Genomic DNA, 15,718 nt, shown 5'->3' with positions numbered 1-15,718 from the left:
CTGCCTCTGCAGGAATCTTGCGATCTGCCTCTGCCCTCGGTCTCCAACGATGGTTCGAAACGGGTTCCCTTGCTTGTGGGGTTTAACTGCGATAAAGCTGCGTGCAGGCCTTGACGTTCTTCGCCAATTTTTCCAGGCCAATGTCGAGGCACATTTGTACAGCTTCCGACCGTGCTTTTTCCAACCATCTTCCTCCTCCTCCTCCTCCTACCGCTCTAAAGTTCTTGCGAATGGTTTCCACACCTGCTATATTCAATTCTGCCTCAGGAACCTCACTGTTTCTGTCGTCTACCTTTTGGCTTGGGGGAAGTCTCCACCATTTCTACCAATAGCGAAATACACCCTCGTTTTGCTTCATCGGGAACCTTCTTGGCCAAAGAGTGCTTTCTTTTCCGCCAAATCGCAGAAGAATTTGGTATGCCGCAATGAATTCTTGCCAAAAATTGCCTCGCACGTTAGTGATGCAGAGCTATCGATGGTACTATCGATACTATCGATAGCTGAGTCACTATCGAACTATCGATGGTGAAAAATACTATCGATAGCGCTATCGATAGTAAGAAATTTGATGGTACTATGGATAGTATAAAATCAACAGCGCGGACTCCCTGCAGAATAAACTTGGTTCCCCGCGCGCGTGGTACATAGTGTAGCCGTAGGAGCAGGCTGAAGGGCAAGAAAGTGGACATGATTGTGTTCTTCACCAGAGTGCTTTGCTCACACATGATCATAAAGTCAGACTGTTCAGCTGTAGCGGAAAGGAAGCCTTTACATGCGGTGGGACTGCGCGGCTTCAAATTGATATTGCATTTTCTGATTTCAAAATAAAAAAAATATCAAGAAGCTAATTGTAAGGTGTAACTGGTTTCTTTTGGATACGAGTTTATTGATGGATATATTCCGCCATTTTCACGGCGGAAATAATTAATTTCTTGGCCAAAAATTGCTCACAAATTAAGCGAAGGTGGTAGTAGGCTATCGCAAATATTTTGGCAATATGGTCGGCCAGCAAGATCATCATTATTCACACCACTATCGATAGTATTGTCAAGTGATTGTGACTATGGAGAATGCTGCAGCAAGACTGGGAAATACGGAGCTCTTTATTTGGGCGAACTTGTGCCAGAAAATCAAAACTCAAAATACAAGCGATACATGCTGCGCACTGATAGTGACGGGAGCAGTCGTCAGCCTTTGAGTAATCTGATCATCGGTGGAACGCGTCGTCCTTTATACAGCAGTCATCAAATCTTCCAGCTTTATTGCTGGTGCTCGCGTAAGCTGTCGAATAAACTTGACTATTCGCGTTCGGCGCGTAGTCTTAACAGAATTATCTAAAAAAATTGTGAAGCTTCTCAAACATTACGGCACGGTCTTGAAATACTTGAAATAACGGTCTGCGTCAAACGCTGCTAACAGTCTTTGTGGGTAACTGAACATGAATACGTCAAAACAAAGCAATAAACACGCGTGGCAGTAATATCGCTAGTAATAATAAAGATGGCACTATCGATAGTTTGTCGATAGTAGCACTATCGATAGTTTATTTACACTATCGATAGTTTCAAAAAAACTATCGATTCTATCGATAGTCAATTTACCGATAGTTCTGCATCACTATCGCACGTACGTTGTTGTCTTTCGTTTTCTTCGGTCCTTGTCATACTTGGCAGCGCATTACAAGATGAAGCCGCTGATGTTACCCGTGGTCACGGACGCTACATTGATCTCGACAGTCGCGACAACTGGTGCGCAGAAATACAAGAGGGGAGACGCCACGCGAAGAAACGAAGGGTACTTACACTGCTGCGCACAACATGTCACGACCGTCGAGATTAGTGTAGCGTCTGTAGGCAACGCTTACGGCCAGGGAGGCATAGGCGGTGTCGCGCGTTCGACGCCAGTGAGCCCACTACCCCTCTTCTAGTTCATTGTACCACGGCACACTCACAAGAGCAACTAATGACGTAATCAGGCGCGCGCTCTTATATGGGGGAGGGGAGGAGGAAGGACGAGGCACGCGACACCTGAAGAGCTTGTCAACGTGGCTTCTTGGGCGAGTTGGTTAAATGCATGAAAACGTGTCATAGTTCCAGGAAAAAAAAAAACTCTTACTCCAGGAAAAAAAAACTTAATTTTTCAGCTCCGTTCTCTGCCCTTTACGGCAGAATGTCCTTATTTTGTTTTCCAATATTTATTTTTGTCCTTTCTCTCTAATTTTCTGCCACCAATACTCTAACCGTCTCTTACTTATTTCAATCGCGGGTGTGTTCAGCTTTCCATTGTCTCTGAAACCCAAGGCGTCATGTAGGCTCGTGCCCAAACGTACACCTGGGTGCATATCTCCACATTAAATCAGAACATGCTCCGCCGTTTCCTTATCTCCCCCGCAGCACTTGCATTGTTCTTCTTCTTTACTGAATCTCGCTTTATAACTACCCGTTCTAAGGCAACCCGATCTCGCTTCAAACAGTAAAGCGCTTCCCCTTGAATTATCGTAAAATGTCTCCCTCCTTATTTCATTTTTGCCCTTTCGGTAGTTACTCAAAACCGGTTTTTTTCTCCATAGCTGCCGTCCAGTAAATCCTCTCCGCCTCTCTGACTTTTCGCTTAACGCTCTTTGTTGACATATTGCTTACACTACCAGCCGTATATTTACTAGTGAGCCTCCTAGTTCTTTTTCCCCACTGTGTGTCCACGCTCTTCCTATACAAAAAAACATACAGCGAACTGAAACAAGTAAACAAATACACATTAATGTACAGTTCGCTTGCAGAAGTTCACATTGCGATAGAAGGTACACACGCACACATTTCTATCCAAGTTCTACCCACAGTATACGGACTAACACATTTCGTATATAGCAACACAGAGCTGTGCTTGAGTGTGTGTGCGTTTTTTTTTTACTCCCTTTTCCTTCCTTACCTTTCTATCCCCCTTACCCCTTCCCCTAGTGCAGGGTAGCAAACCGAAAAATCCGGCAGATCCCACGCACTGTGGGAATCGATGTAATGCGAAGCAGCCAGCAAAGAGCTGCATACATCGCCTTGTTGGTCATTGAGCCAAATGAAATTATTCATGCCATGGCATCTAGTTCACTATATATCCCATGTTTGCCATGCATGCATGCATGCACAATCTGGTATATACCATGCTTATGAAACGTATATTCAGGCATATACAACGCATGACCTGTCATTTATGTTCATCACGCACTCGGGTCTTGCCATACATTTTTGGTATATATCTAGTTAACAAAACGGCTGGAAGCGCACCATGATAGTGTCATGAAAATCATACCGTACATGGCATGTATATAACATGATTCGCATGTTAGGACCTGTCATTTATGTTCGTCATACAGTCATATCGCTCAATACCAATTTTGGTATATATCAAACCAGCCAAATGGCCACGAGTGCACCATGAGTATGGCATGTAAACCATGCCATACATGACATGCATATCATGGTTTTCATGTTTCCACCTGTCACCTATGTTCACCATACAGTCACATCGCGCAATACGAACGTTGCCGTACATCAAGCGAGCGAAAACGCCGCAAGTGCGCCATGAGCGTGACATGTAAATCACGTCGTACATGTCATGCATGTCATGATTTTCATGTTACCAGCTCTCACGTTCGTCGTGCAGTCGCGTCGCGCAATACCAATTTTGGTTTATATCAAGCTAGCGAAACGGCCGCGAATGCACCATGAGCATGGCATGTAAATCATGTTGTACATGACTTGCATATCATGATTTTCATGTTACCACCTCTCATTTAAGTTCGTCGTACAGTCGCACCGCGCAATACCATTTCTGATGTAGATCAAGCTAGCAAAACGGCCGCGAACGCACTATGAGCATGGCATGTAAATCATGGCATGCATGTCATGATTTTCATGTTACCAACTGTTATTCGTGTTCTTCATACAGTCACATCGTGCAATACCAGTTTTGGTGTATATCAATCTAGCGAAACGGCCACGAGCGCACCATGAGCGTGGCATGTAAATCATGTCGTACATGACTTTCATGTCATGATTGTCATGTTGCCACTTTCATTTACGTTCGAAATGCAGTCGCGTCGCGCAATACCAATTTTGGTTTATATCAAGCTAGCGAAACGACCGCGAATGCACAATGAGCATGGCATGTAAATCATGACATACATGACATGCATGTCCTGGTTTTCATGCTACCACCTGTTATTTATGTTCTTCATACAGTCACATCGCGCAATACCAGTTTTAGTGTAGATCAATCTAGCGAAACGGCCACGAGGGAGCCATGAGCGTGGCATGTAAATTATGTCGTACATAACACGCATGTCATGATTTCCATGTTACCATGTGCCAGTTATGTTCGTCACACAGAAATGTCTCGTCATACCAGTTTTCGTATATATCCACTCATTTAAAAGGCCGCTAGCGCCCCGAGACCATGTCATGTAAATCATGCTGCACGACATGCGTGTCACGATTTGCACGTTAGGACCTGTCATAATGTTCGTCGTGAACTCTCGTCAGGTCATACCAATTTCGGTATATGCGAAATTAACAGAACGGCCACAAGAGCCCCAAGGCCGTGGAATGTAAATCATGCTTTTCATGACATGCGTGTCATGATTTTCATGTTATGACCTGTCATTTATGTTCGCAATACCATCATGTTATACCATACGAATTTTGGTATACATCCGATTAACGAAACAGCCAGGAGAGCACAAAGTCGTAGGCGGCTAGATAGATAGATAGATAGATAGATAGATAGATAGATAGATAGATAGATAGATAGATAGATAGATAGATAGATAGATAGATAGATAGATAGATAGATAGATAGATAGATAGATAGATAGATAGATAGATAGATAGATAGATAGATAGATAGATAGATAGATAGATAGATAGATAGATAGATAGATAGATAGATAGATAGATAGATAGATAGATAGATAGATAGATACGCTCAAAGTCGCAGAAGTTCGCTAAGAAATGCTTCGCATTTAATAACGGAACACCTTCTCTGCCCATCTACTCTCCTTCATATTCCTTAGCCTTTCTTCGAACCTTATTTTGCTCTGAGCTTCCCTCGCCTCAAAACCTGCCCATCCCATATCGCCCTTTACAGCCTCATTTGTCGTCTTCCCGTGAGCACCCAACGCGAGGCGTCCCACAGTCCTTTGATTTATATCCATTCCCGATTGCACCTCTGCCCTCATGCACACCAATGAGTTCCCAAAAGTAAGCCCCGGAACCATTACACCTTTCCACAGACCTCGAAGCACCCCGTACCTCTTGTATCCCCACAATGCTCTGTGCTTCATTATTGCAGCATTCCTCTTTCCTTTTGCTGCCGAGGCTTTTTCCTGTACCTCCATGTACCTGTCACCCTCATTTATCCATACTCCGAGGTACTTGTATTCGCTCACCCTTGGTATTTCTTGGCCCTGTATTGACACCGCCTGATCACAAGGATCATTGAATACCATACACTAAATCCTAGTTCTAGAGCTTCCCCTTCCCTTCCGCATATATCCGCCAGCTGCTATATCCGCAGAAGTTGGGGTGGCGCCGCCTGGCGGGAGGCGTGTATGACGTCACGGCAAGGGCTCTTCGACGCCTGCCGTCTGCCGTGACGCGCCGGAACATCACGCGCTTGCTTCGTGCGCTGTTCCACTATTTACGTTTGCTTTTTGCCTGTCTCAAGCTTCAGATGAATGACGAAAACAGCATCGATAATGTTCCTCGTAAAAAGACAAAAGGTTATGCATTTTTTCTTCACCGTCGTCAACGGTGCCCGCCGTGCGCACTCCGTCGTGCACTTTGAAAGGGGTGATCAGGTTTGTTGTTGTGTCGCGCTGCTAACTTGGGGTGGGTCTGATTCCCGACCACAGCAGCCGCATTCCGACGGGTGTGAAAACCAGTATTCCTCTGCCTGATACAGGATCGCGTTAAAGAATTCGAGGCGGTCAAAGTAATCTGCAGCGTGCCTCACAATCATGTCGTGGTCTAGACACGCAAGACACCTTATTCACATTATTAGGTTGCGTTGTTCACGGGCGATTTGCATCGGACATCTGCGATCTGCGGACAGCGTTCTTGCCGGTGTGCCCCACGTGCGATTACGAAAGCGCATGCAGTATTGAGGTTCGCAAAATATATTGAAAGCGCTCGCCCGAGAATAACGCCGCAGTTGTTATGTTTGTCTTATGTACTCGCTCGCTCATGATGTTGTTTGGTTTCACGTTTTTCTCGCAATAATTTCGAAGCTTCATTTCACAACATAAACAAGTTGAGGTTAATTGCAGAAACTCCTTATTGCTGTCAAATTGTGTCTTCACGCAGCATCGTAGCAACGGCGCTGTTACACTTGTATAAGTACTAGTTTAGATAGCCAGCTCGTAAATTAATTTTCTTTCATTTGATATACCCCTGAGCATCATCAACCTTTATGTGGACATGACGTGCGAGACCATTCACTGAATCATTGAGGCGAAGGAAGTTTAATTATTAACGCGGGCCACGTCGCTGAGAGCGCCATCGAAACAGTTCAGAACGCTCATTTCGACCTTCAGGCGTTTGTTTTGCAGGCGATTGCTATGAACAGAGCTCCCACGTGAATTTAACATCACCGCTTGCGACCCGGCGGTTGATCGGACCAGCAGTTCATGCAAAACAGCGTATACGGCCACATAATCCCAGACGAGTGTTGAGAAGAAATCTTTACATAATCCAAGTATCATAACATCTCAGCATTTCCGAAACCATTGTTTGCGTGGCGCAGTATTATTTTGTTTAATGTTCCGTATGTATTAAGTGGTTCTTTATGATAGACAGATTTATGTAAAGTCTACTGCAGCAAGAAGTGCAATTCTGTCAAATCACCTAGATAATCTGCACAGGCAGACATAACTTTTATGACAAACCAATGTAGTTAGTGAATTGAAAACGTCCTAATTTCATTTGTAATTCTTCGGGACCCGTGTTCTAACCGTTGAGTCTACGCCAAGTTGTAATGAAGTTAGAACCATTAGCGTAAATTTTTTTAGCGCCGATGTCTTGAAGTATACAGTGAAAACGAATATCTTGCTGTCCTGCATCGCCATTTTCACAGTGAATCTTCCGTTCGGACGGGAATTTGCCCATCATAAGCTATATTATACAAACTTTCTACAGCCTACTTAACTTTCGCTAGTAATATAAACTTCCACCTTGGGAGGTTTGCATCGCAAGAATGAGCTGTAATCAACACCGTATCGCGAAAGAGTGGGTACGTGCCGGGCGCAGAAAAAGGCGATCCTCGGCCGCGAAGCAAGTGAGTCCTTGCCGTGATGTCACATCGCCGCGACTGCCGCGCCGCCAGTGTTCGTTCTCGGGGCTAATAAGCGCCTGCGCTCGGTCGGCTTTCGTCATTCTCGCTTAGGGATGGTCGATTAAAATTTTTAATCGATTAATCGCTAATCGTTAATCGATTTAACCTTTAATCGATTAATTGCTTTCGGTAGAATCTTTTAATCGATTAATCGAAATTTTTAATGGGTGCTTTAAAACCGATATCTCTTCGTTTGAGAGGCATCGTTCGTGTTTGATATGGGCCCAAATCTTTTTATGAGACGCGCTGACGATCGAAAATTCCCACTTTCGAAAGTGTCGACGACGGGCCCCTAGTGTCCAGTGTGCGAAAATTCACACTTTCGCACACTGGACACAAGAGGCCCGTCGTCGTTGGTTGATGTCGCGGATTCAAGCATCTGTGGCCATCATCCCTGGACTATTCGGCAGCAGGTCTTATTTTCTCGAAGCCTGCCTACTCGAGCTCATCGAAACCGGAGGCGCGTTCGGGGACCGCACTGGTTGGAAAGTCGCAGCTGAAACATGCAGTGTGGCGGAGGGTGAGGAAATCCCGAGAAAGGTAAAAGATAGACGAGGAGAAATTAAATAAGACGCTCGCTGTAGTAAGCAAGGCATCTTTTCTCGGTTTGTCGGTTAGATTTTTTGGAAGCCCTACATAATACTATAATTGCGGACTGACGCGATCTTTTTCTTCAGGTCACCTATGCAGAGATTACACAGAAATATACTGGCCTCAAACAGACCATCCGTACAGGCAACTGCGGGAAATAGAAGGAAAGAAGATGACATTTAGGGGCTTGTTTTTCTTTGTTAGACACAATAATAATTAGAACTAACAGACAATATTGCCAAGAAAAAGTATAGGGGGTGTTATTTGTAATAATTGGGATATCAATGTGAAGAAAGTAAAGTGGACGGAAAGACAAATTGTCGCCGGAAGGGACCGAACCTGCGACCTTCGAATAACGCGTCCGATGCTCTACCACTGAGCTACGGCGGCGGTCATCCCCCCGTCCACTTCATAGGGTATACGTGTGCATTTAAATCTAGGAGTGTTAGCGCCGATCGCAGCCATAGCGGCGAGTGTGGAATACTCTTTTTCTGCCTTTTGGCGTCACGTAGCAAGTGACCTTTTTTTACGAGCTGGCAGCTGACCAATAATCCCTCGCACACTACCTGAAGGCACTAAGTCTTCCGGAACGAGACCTTCGCTATGAATGAAGGAAGGAAGTGTTAATTTTAAGGGCTCGTTTTTCTTTGTTAGACACAATAATAATTAGAACTAACAGACAATAATGCGAAGGAAAGTATAGGGGATGTTAAGGGTGCATGACAAAGAAAAACGAGCCCCTAAAAGTCATCTGATTTCCTTCATTCATAGCGAGGGTCTCGTTCTCGCAGACTTGGTGCCTTCAGGTAGTATGAGAGGGATTAATGGTCAGCTGCCAGCTCGTAAAAAAAAGTCACTTGCTACGTGACGCCAAAAGGCAGAAAAATAGTGTTCCACAATCGCCGCCATGGCCGCGATCGGCGCTAACACTCTTAAGCCTGTTTCACATGCAGCGATTTTGCTCCAAGAGCGGAGCGGCTGCCGTCGCGGAAGCCCAAAAACAGGTTTTTTCGAGCGACCAGTGGACGCGCGATCGAGATCGCCAGAGTTGGAAAAATTCGCGAGCGGCAGAGCGGCTGCCCAAGGTCAACCAATGGGGGAGCAGTGACGCGGGGAGCACGTGACCGTAGGGATGGAGACGAGAGCAGCCGCGCGCGCCGGGAGGAACTCTCTCCGACTCGGTTTCCTAGCAGACGACATTCGCTGCAACGAGCTGGCAGTGTAGAAAACGCCGTTCTTTTCCTTTTGTTGTTCTTTACTGCGCTTCCATCAAAGCAGACAAATCGTTTGCACGTGTCATTTTGTTCTTTTGTATTTTTATCGAATCGTGACACCAACATAGGTCCGGACAGGGGGAACCTACGACACTCCGCACTTGTTCGCAGTAGACGTTTCAGTTTTTTTTTTACTACTCTGGTGCAGCACGTTCGAACAGTTTACTGTTTTCTTTTCCCTTTTTTTTTTAGTGGTCACGTACCCCGAAGACGACAAATGCCGCCGCCTCTTTACTGCAGAATGCCCATAGGCAAAAAAAAAAAAAAAAAAGAGACGAGCTCCTTCACAAACCCACAATGTCGTCGACTGGGCCGCTTGCATCCGGTTGCCGGCCCATACGGCGCACCAGCGCCTTGCGGCATTCGAGAGCAAAAGCCACCGAAAGCCCTGTGAAAGCTTAAAACCCCCAAAACAAATTCTTTCTTTCGCTTTTCCATGGCCAAGTGTATGGGCGTGCAACATGACTTGCGTGGTAAAAAAAGAAAGCTGGAACAGAAATAAACGTGACTACTGAAGTTGTTTAATTGCACTCTGATACACTGCACATTTTCATCATTCAAGGTTTAGGCGCGTGAAATTCGATCACCGAAGTAGAAGGCTCGTGAAACTTGCAACCCAAGCGCACCAAAACAAGCGAGCCCGGAGAAAGGAAACCCGCGGATAACGGGCGCTTCCCAGAGGCGCGCGCCGCGCAAGAGCGGTGCATGTGAGACGAAGCCGCGTCCGAGCGTCCTGCTGCCGCTCGATCGCTGCGGGCCCCGCCGCTCGGTCGCTCGCATGTGAAACAGGCTTTAGGTTTAAATGCACATGTGTACCCCATGAAGTGGACGGGGGGATGACCGCCGCCGTAGCTCAATGGTAGAGCATCGGACGCGTTATTCGAAGGTTAGTTCTAATTAATATTGCGGGAAATAGAGTGACATGACTTTCTACGTCCCGGCTAGAAAAAACAGCAACTGCACCAGTATACTCCACAGGTTTCATTTGATCTTTGCCGTAACACGGCGCCACTCGCACTTTTTCAATCGTGCGTACATCCTGAACTGTGAGCGCTATCTAGTGTACCAGACATTACAACATAAAATGCGCGACTGTCCTTTCTTGTCACAGCAGAAGACGGGGGCCTCTAGCTAAAAGCTGTATTTCTCCCTAAGTATGCGACCATACAGTATTACTCCCTAAGTATGCGACCATACAGTATTACTAAATGTTACAGGGTCACTTCTTCAATAGTAATGCACTGGATGCTAGACGTTCGGAAACCGACGTGTAAAGTTGCGGATTACATAAAGGGTCTATAAGACCCTTTTCACAATTCGCGAGTGCGCATTCCTGCGCTACATTTTCTCTCAACTAGTGGCAGCAACTTTCGCGCTTCAAGTAGAGACGAGGTCGCAGTTGCGCATGCTGGCGTTTGTCTATTATGCGTGTTCGTGTCAAGAGAGCCGAGTCTACACTTTCCGTGTCCCAGCGCAAGAAAACCGCGCTCCAACACTTTGTTTGAAGAAGTGACTAGCTGCCATTAATTGGGCTAACTGCATCGTAGGAAAGTAAGCTCAACAATTATGAAAATGGTATATACCCTATAAGACGGACAGTTGGGCTAGTTGGTATACAGCATAATAAAATATGGTTGCTAGCGTCCTTCTCCTCTTTACGCTAGCAAACGTGTCTTATTATGTGTATACGGACTGCCTAATCATCTCCCCATCATCGTACTTTATCACTCTTTTTTGCCCCGTTGCGTTTTCCCCGGCGCAGAGTAGCAGGCAGGAGCGTACTAGTTCAGGCTACCCTCTGCCTTATAATATATTTTCTCTTTCTCTTTCATTGGTAAACAATATTTCATTCGCTAAAGTATAAAACAGAACGGTACTAAGAACCAGTGAAAAAATAAGCAGCGCATATTACAAAGCCGCACTTACACAAGAAACGAGTAAAATCTGAGGGTTGAATAAAATATAAAGAGAGTTGCGATTGACGCTACAGGGGACGAAAACTATTCATTTATCAAGTGTAAGCAGACATGCGTTTATGCGGCAACACGATGAAACAGCGCGGCAAAAAACAAACACGAACAAAATAAGCTACAAGACGATACGCTGGCACGTATGAAATTTACAGAAAATAATAAGCTTATCTTTTTTGAAAGTTGGCGAATCGCCGTGCTGCTTACTTTCTCAACAGTCCCCTTTTGTTTTGTTTCATGGGGTTGCTGCTCCGAACCACATGCTTTTTTCTACTGAGCGAAGAAATGTCAGTTGCCCGAGATGCTCGGGCGACAACCGACACCTCCTTTGGGGCGCCGCACATCCAGCATGCGAAAAAAGGGGCTCGGATGCTACTGACGTTGCAGGAATTTGCAAATACTCCATTGCAACGTCAAACACATCATCTAGGCCAGTTCGCATGCTGTGCCAAGTCTCAAGTGAATTCGGATTGGTGCGGCGATCGACTACAAGGTTTTTATAGTATGTATTGAACTGAGAAGGCATTTAGTTCATCGGATCGTACTCCAGTGCAACGCGATTGCGTAGAAGTGCGCGATCGAGGGCATCCCAAAAAGAACCAGAAAAAGTAGTCGTATTCGGCTTTGCAACTTCCTGCGTTAAGGATAGCGTTCAGGGTCTGCGTCTCAGGATAGCGCGCCTCGCAGTCATGCGCTCCGGCCAAGGGGCGAGGTTGGGGACGGGAGTGGGGGATTCCGTAATCGATTAATCGAATAGTTTTAATCGATTAATTCGATTAATCAAAATGCACAAATCGATTATGATTAATCGAATAATTGAGGACCTTTAATCGATTAATCGATTAATCGTTCATCGATTTTACCATCCCTATTCTCGCTTCGCTCCCGTTAAGATGAGTTGTAACGTCAACGTCGGCGCCACTCGTTCACTCGGCGCTAACGGAAAGCAACGCGCAAACACAGCGTAATGATAACACAAACACTAAATACAAACCTCACACACTAACGGAAACACCGAGTGAACGTAATGGAAACTTGGTGTGCGCCCCCCACGCTGCTTCGCATACCCTCATGGTTCCCTTGAGTGGGAGATGGTGTAATTTTTTTCTATTTTTATACGTGGTTTTGTATGCGTTACGCCAAGCGACGACAGCATAAGACAGTATACGACAGTATACGACAGCCCGGGACCCTAAAGTGCTCCGCACTTCATATCATCCTCAAGGCGCTCGAAGAACAAGATGAATAAACCTTCCCCTTGGCGCGAGCGCGCGCTGGAAATATGCTACAGATGGCTATTCTATACTTGGTTTTGCCTGCGTTACGCTAAGCGATGACAGCATACGACAGAATACGACAGCCCGGGCCCCTATAGCGCTCCGCACGGAGTATCTGGCGCAGGAGGTATATGTTACGCTCTGCGCCGCTATTTGGATAGAACGCTTCGTGAAAGAATTTCCACCTAAGGTTTCTTCTTCATTCTTGAAGGTGTGGCAATGCAAGGACCAACACCATTCTTAGCTGCAATTACGCTGAAATGTATTATAGATGGCGTTTATTAATCGAACAGCCCGATTTACATGTGATTAAATTTTTCGATGTCACTGAACCATCAAGGGTTCCACACACAATCGTCGTATTCTGCTATCCTAATCAGACAATTGTGTTACTGCTAAACAATGTGCGAGATGCGTGTATTATATTTCTCTCCACGTGAGCTTACATTTCGCCGATCTCTGGCAACAGAGTTCGGTTCCTGCAAGCCCGGCTGCGATCTGGCTTCGCCTTCGGCTCGTGCGGCGCTGTGCGGCCTGCGCCTTCCTCCGGGTTCCCCGTGCAACGAACAGCTGGGCTACTGCGACGTATTTCAGCGTTGCCGTCCGGTGGACGATGAAGGACCACTGACACGCATTCAGCGCCTCTTCTTCGGCACTCCTGTTAATGCTATAAGACTTTTCATCGTGGTACGAGTCAAGATTTAATTTCAAAATTTATTTAAAGCTTTATGGTTATGAAGAGGGCACCAGTTAGAAAAGAGTATCCTTAACGTTCAGTAAGCTGTTTCAACTTTCAAAGACATTTCCTGAGCGCTTTCAAAAGGGCCACGTCTTTGTTTGTTTGTTTGTTTGTTTGTTTGTTTGTTTGTTTGTTTGTTTGTTTGTTTGTTTGTTTGTTTGTTTAAAGGTCCCCTGCAGATCCTTATGGGAGCATTGAATAGAGGAGGGGGGGGTGCACGTGTGGCCCCGATCAAAGCAATCACACTCACTACTGCTGCAAAGTACTGCCGGAGGACATTCGTTATTGATGCTGTTATAGAATGCAGCTGTGCACGTCGGAGGCACAAGGCTCCATGATTGTTTCGGAGACTACACGATTGCTTCGATTGCTCACCGCGTACAACTATTTAATAGGCATAATTGAGGGGTTGGGGGGACCTTGGTTACACAAAAGTCCCACGCACCAAGGACAGCCCACTGCCCGAAAATTCAGCAGCCCAGGAGGAACGAGGCAAGACTGCACAAATGGCCGTTCTGGAGAAGTGGGCAGCCGGGAACGTACGAGGCATCAGCCAACTGCCAAAGTCACTGGGACGATCTGCTGGCATGAACGGCAGGCCGGAACAGCTGGCAGCCAGGAACAGTATCCGGAGCGAGCACGCTCGGGTTCGGGCCAAAGCTCGAGTGGGCGGACCATCCGCCGAGAGGGCTCGCTGGAGGTGTCTGCGGAACAGAAGAAGTGGGCAGCCGGGAACGTACGAGGCATCAGCCAACTGCCAAATTCACTGGAAGACAGGAGCCAGGCCACAGCAGGGAGGACCTGGTACAGCAGGCCACATGGTCAGCAACATGCTGGCGGCACCAGGCGCAGGGAAACGACTGGACGACGCAGGAGTGCACAGGAATGCATAGCCGACTTGCCAAGAAGGGTGCCTGGCGGTACTGCCGAACAAAAGTGGCCGCTTTCCTGAGAGAGTTTCTGCCAAGAGGTCCTTTTACCGCTTCCTGACGTGTGTCCGCGCGCATTAGCGGCTTTCTTCGCTATCGCGGTATGAAATCATTATCGCGGTATTATAGTCCCGCCACCTCTTAGTGGGACAAAGCTTCCTTGGCTTGTTTCCGCAGACGGTTCCGGTGGCATCGCCTGCAGCCAGCCGTCTCGCGGCTTGCGTGCGGTTTGATTGCGCATCTGGCTGCAGTTCTCCATATCACGGTAAATTCCATAATGGAAAAAAAAACTGCGTTGTACCGGTGGCGTGATTTGGTGCCAAACAGGTTATCCTGCGCTCTTTGCGTGCAGTAAGTTTTAACTGCTCTTTCTAATGAACCTTGTGCGCAAGTGAACGTGTGTGTGTGCGTGTACAAGTCTATATGCAATGTGCGTGCAGTCGGACCCTCCCAGAGCAGTGCTAGTGCTGTCGGTCTCTTGCTGGCTGCTGGCCCTGGCCTTCCGCTGCTGCGCCGCCCTCACGCCCACTGACAACCCCCACAAGAGTCGTCGCCAGCACATCATGCAGCGGAGCGCGTGGGACTCATTGCCTAGGTGACTGCTGCTCGACAAGAAAAGTAGCGCTGCCTGCTCGGTCAATCGATGGTAAAATGGCCCAGTGTCCAGCGTAGCCTGATATCCCGACTAAGCAACCTGATTTCATTTGCTTAACCTTAAAGGGGCCCCGCAACGCTTTTTGAGCATGGTCAGAAGACGCTGTCGATCGGTAGTCGAGGCTCCTGAGACCATGTGAGCCAAAAATTAGAGCGCAGCACGCGACCTGGAATCTACAATCTACCTTTTTCACGACGCCCCTGCGCATGCGCTCTCCCCTAGCGGAAAAGTCGCGAAACTTCTCTTCATCTCAGAGACTTTGCTTCTGGCAATACCGGTTGTCCCGGCCCCTACCAAACCCCTACCAAAACGGCAGAGGGCAGCGCAGGAAAATGAAAGAGGCAGAGTAATTCTCAAAGTCAGCTAGAAATCGCTCGCATCTTCAGTCGACAAATGATGCCATACTCCAACATAGCCGCGTAATAAACACAAAGTCGACGGCCATTGGCTGATTTGAGCATAGTGAGCTGCATAGTTACCGCGGCCGCCGCGACATTTCCGCGCTGCACTCTATAGTGCTAGAATTACACAAAGTATAGAATTCCACAAGCACACTCGTGATCACTCTTAAAGTAAACCACGCTTTCAAAGAAAAAAAAGAAAAGAAAGAGCTCAAGGTCACAACGCGCTGACGAATGGACGTAGCTTCTTTCCCCTTGTCATCCTCCTCCCGCCCTTGCGTAGCTTTCAGCGCGCTCGCTGGAATGAAAGGAGAGAGAAGGCGTTTAAAGAGCGTCACGAATCCCCGCAACTCCGCTCGTAGTTGACGGATTCTAAAATTTTTTGCGGCAGTGGATTCACGAGACTATAAATTTCTTTAATGAAGTCATTCGATGATCACTTGGAAAAGTGTTGCAAGGCCCCTTTTTGGAGTTAGTATCACAAAGCCCACACTCCTCCCTG

General features: G+C 46.8%; 1 protein-coding gene across 1 annotated transcript in view; it reads left to right on the top strand.

Moving 5' to 3' along the window:
* LOC119393090 (disintegrin and metalloproteinase domain-containing protein 10-like) overlaps positions 1–14,759 on the top strand; it is a 66,913-nt gene extending 52,154 nt beyond the window's left edge. Inside the window, exons 10-12 of the mRNA XM_049415853.1 lie at positions 12,962–13,179; positions 13,681–14,052; positions 14,601–14,759. Of these exons, the coding sequence (XP_049271810.1) occupies positions 12,962–13,179; positions 13,681–14,052; positions 14,601–14,759 (749 nt within the window). The remainder of the gene's footprint in view (positions 1–12,961; positions 13,180–13,680; positions 14,053–14,600) is intronic.
* Positions 14,760–15,718: the final 959 nt, after the last annotated feature.

This window comes from Rhipicephalus sanguineus, chromosome 5 (assembly GCF_013339695.2).
Source record: "Rhipicephalus sanguineus isolate Rsan-2018 chromosome 5, BIME_Rsan_1.4, whole genome shotgun sequence".
Classification (NCBI taxonomy): Eukaryota; Metazoa; Arthropoda; class Arachnida; order Ixodida; family Ixodidae; genus Rhipicephalus; species Rhipicephalus sanguineus.
The sequence above is the reverse complement of the archived record's forward strand: the minus strand, read 5'-3'. Positions and strand labels throughout refer to the sequence as shown.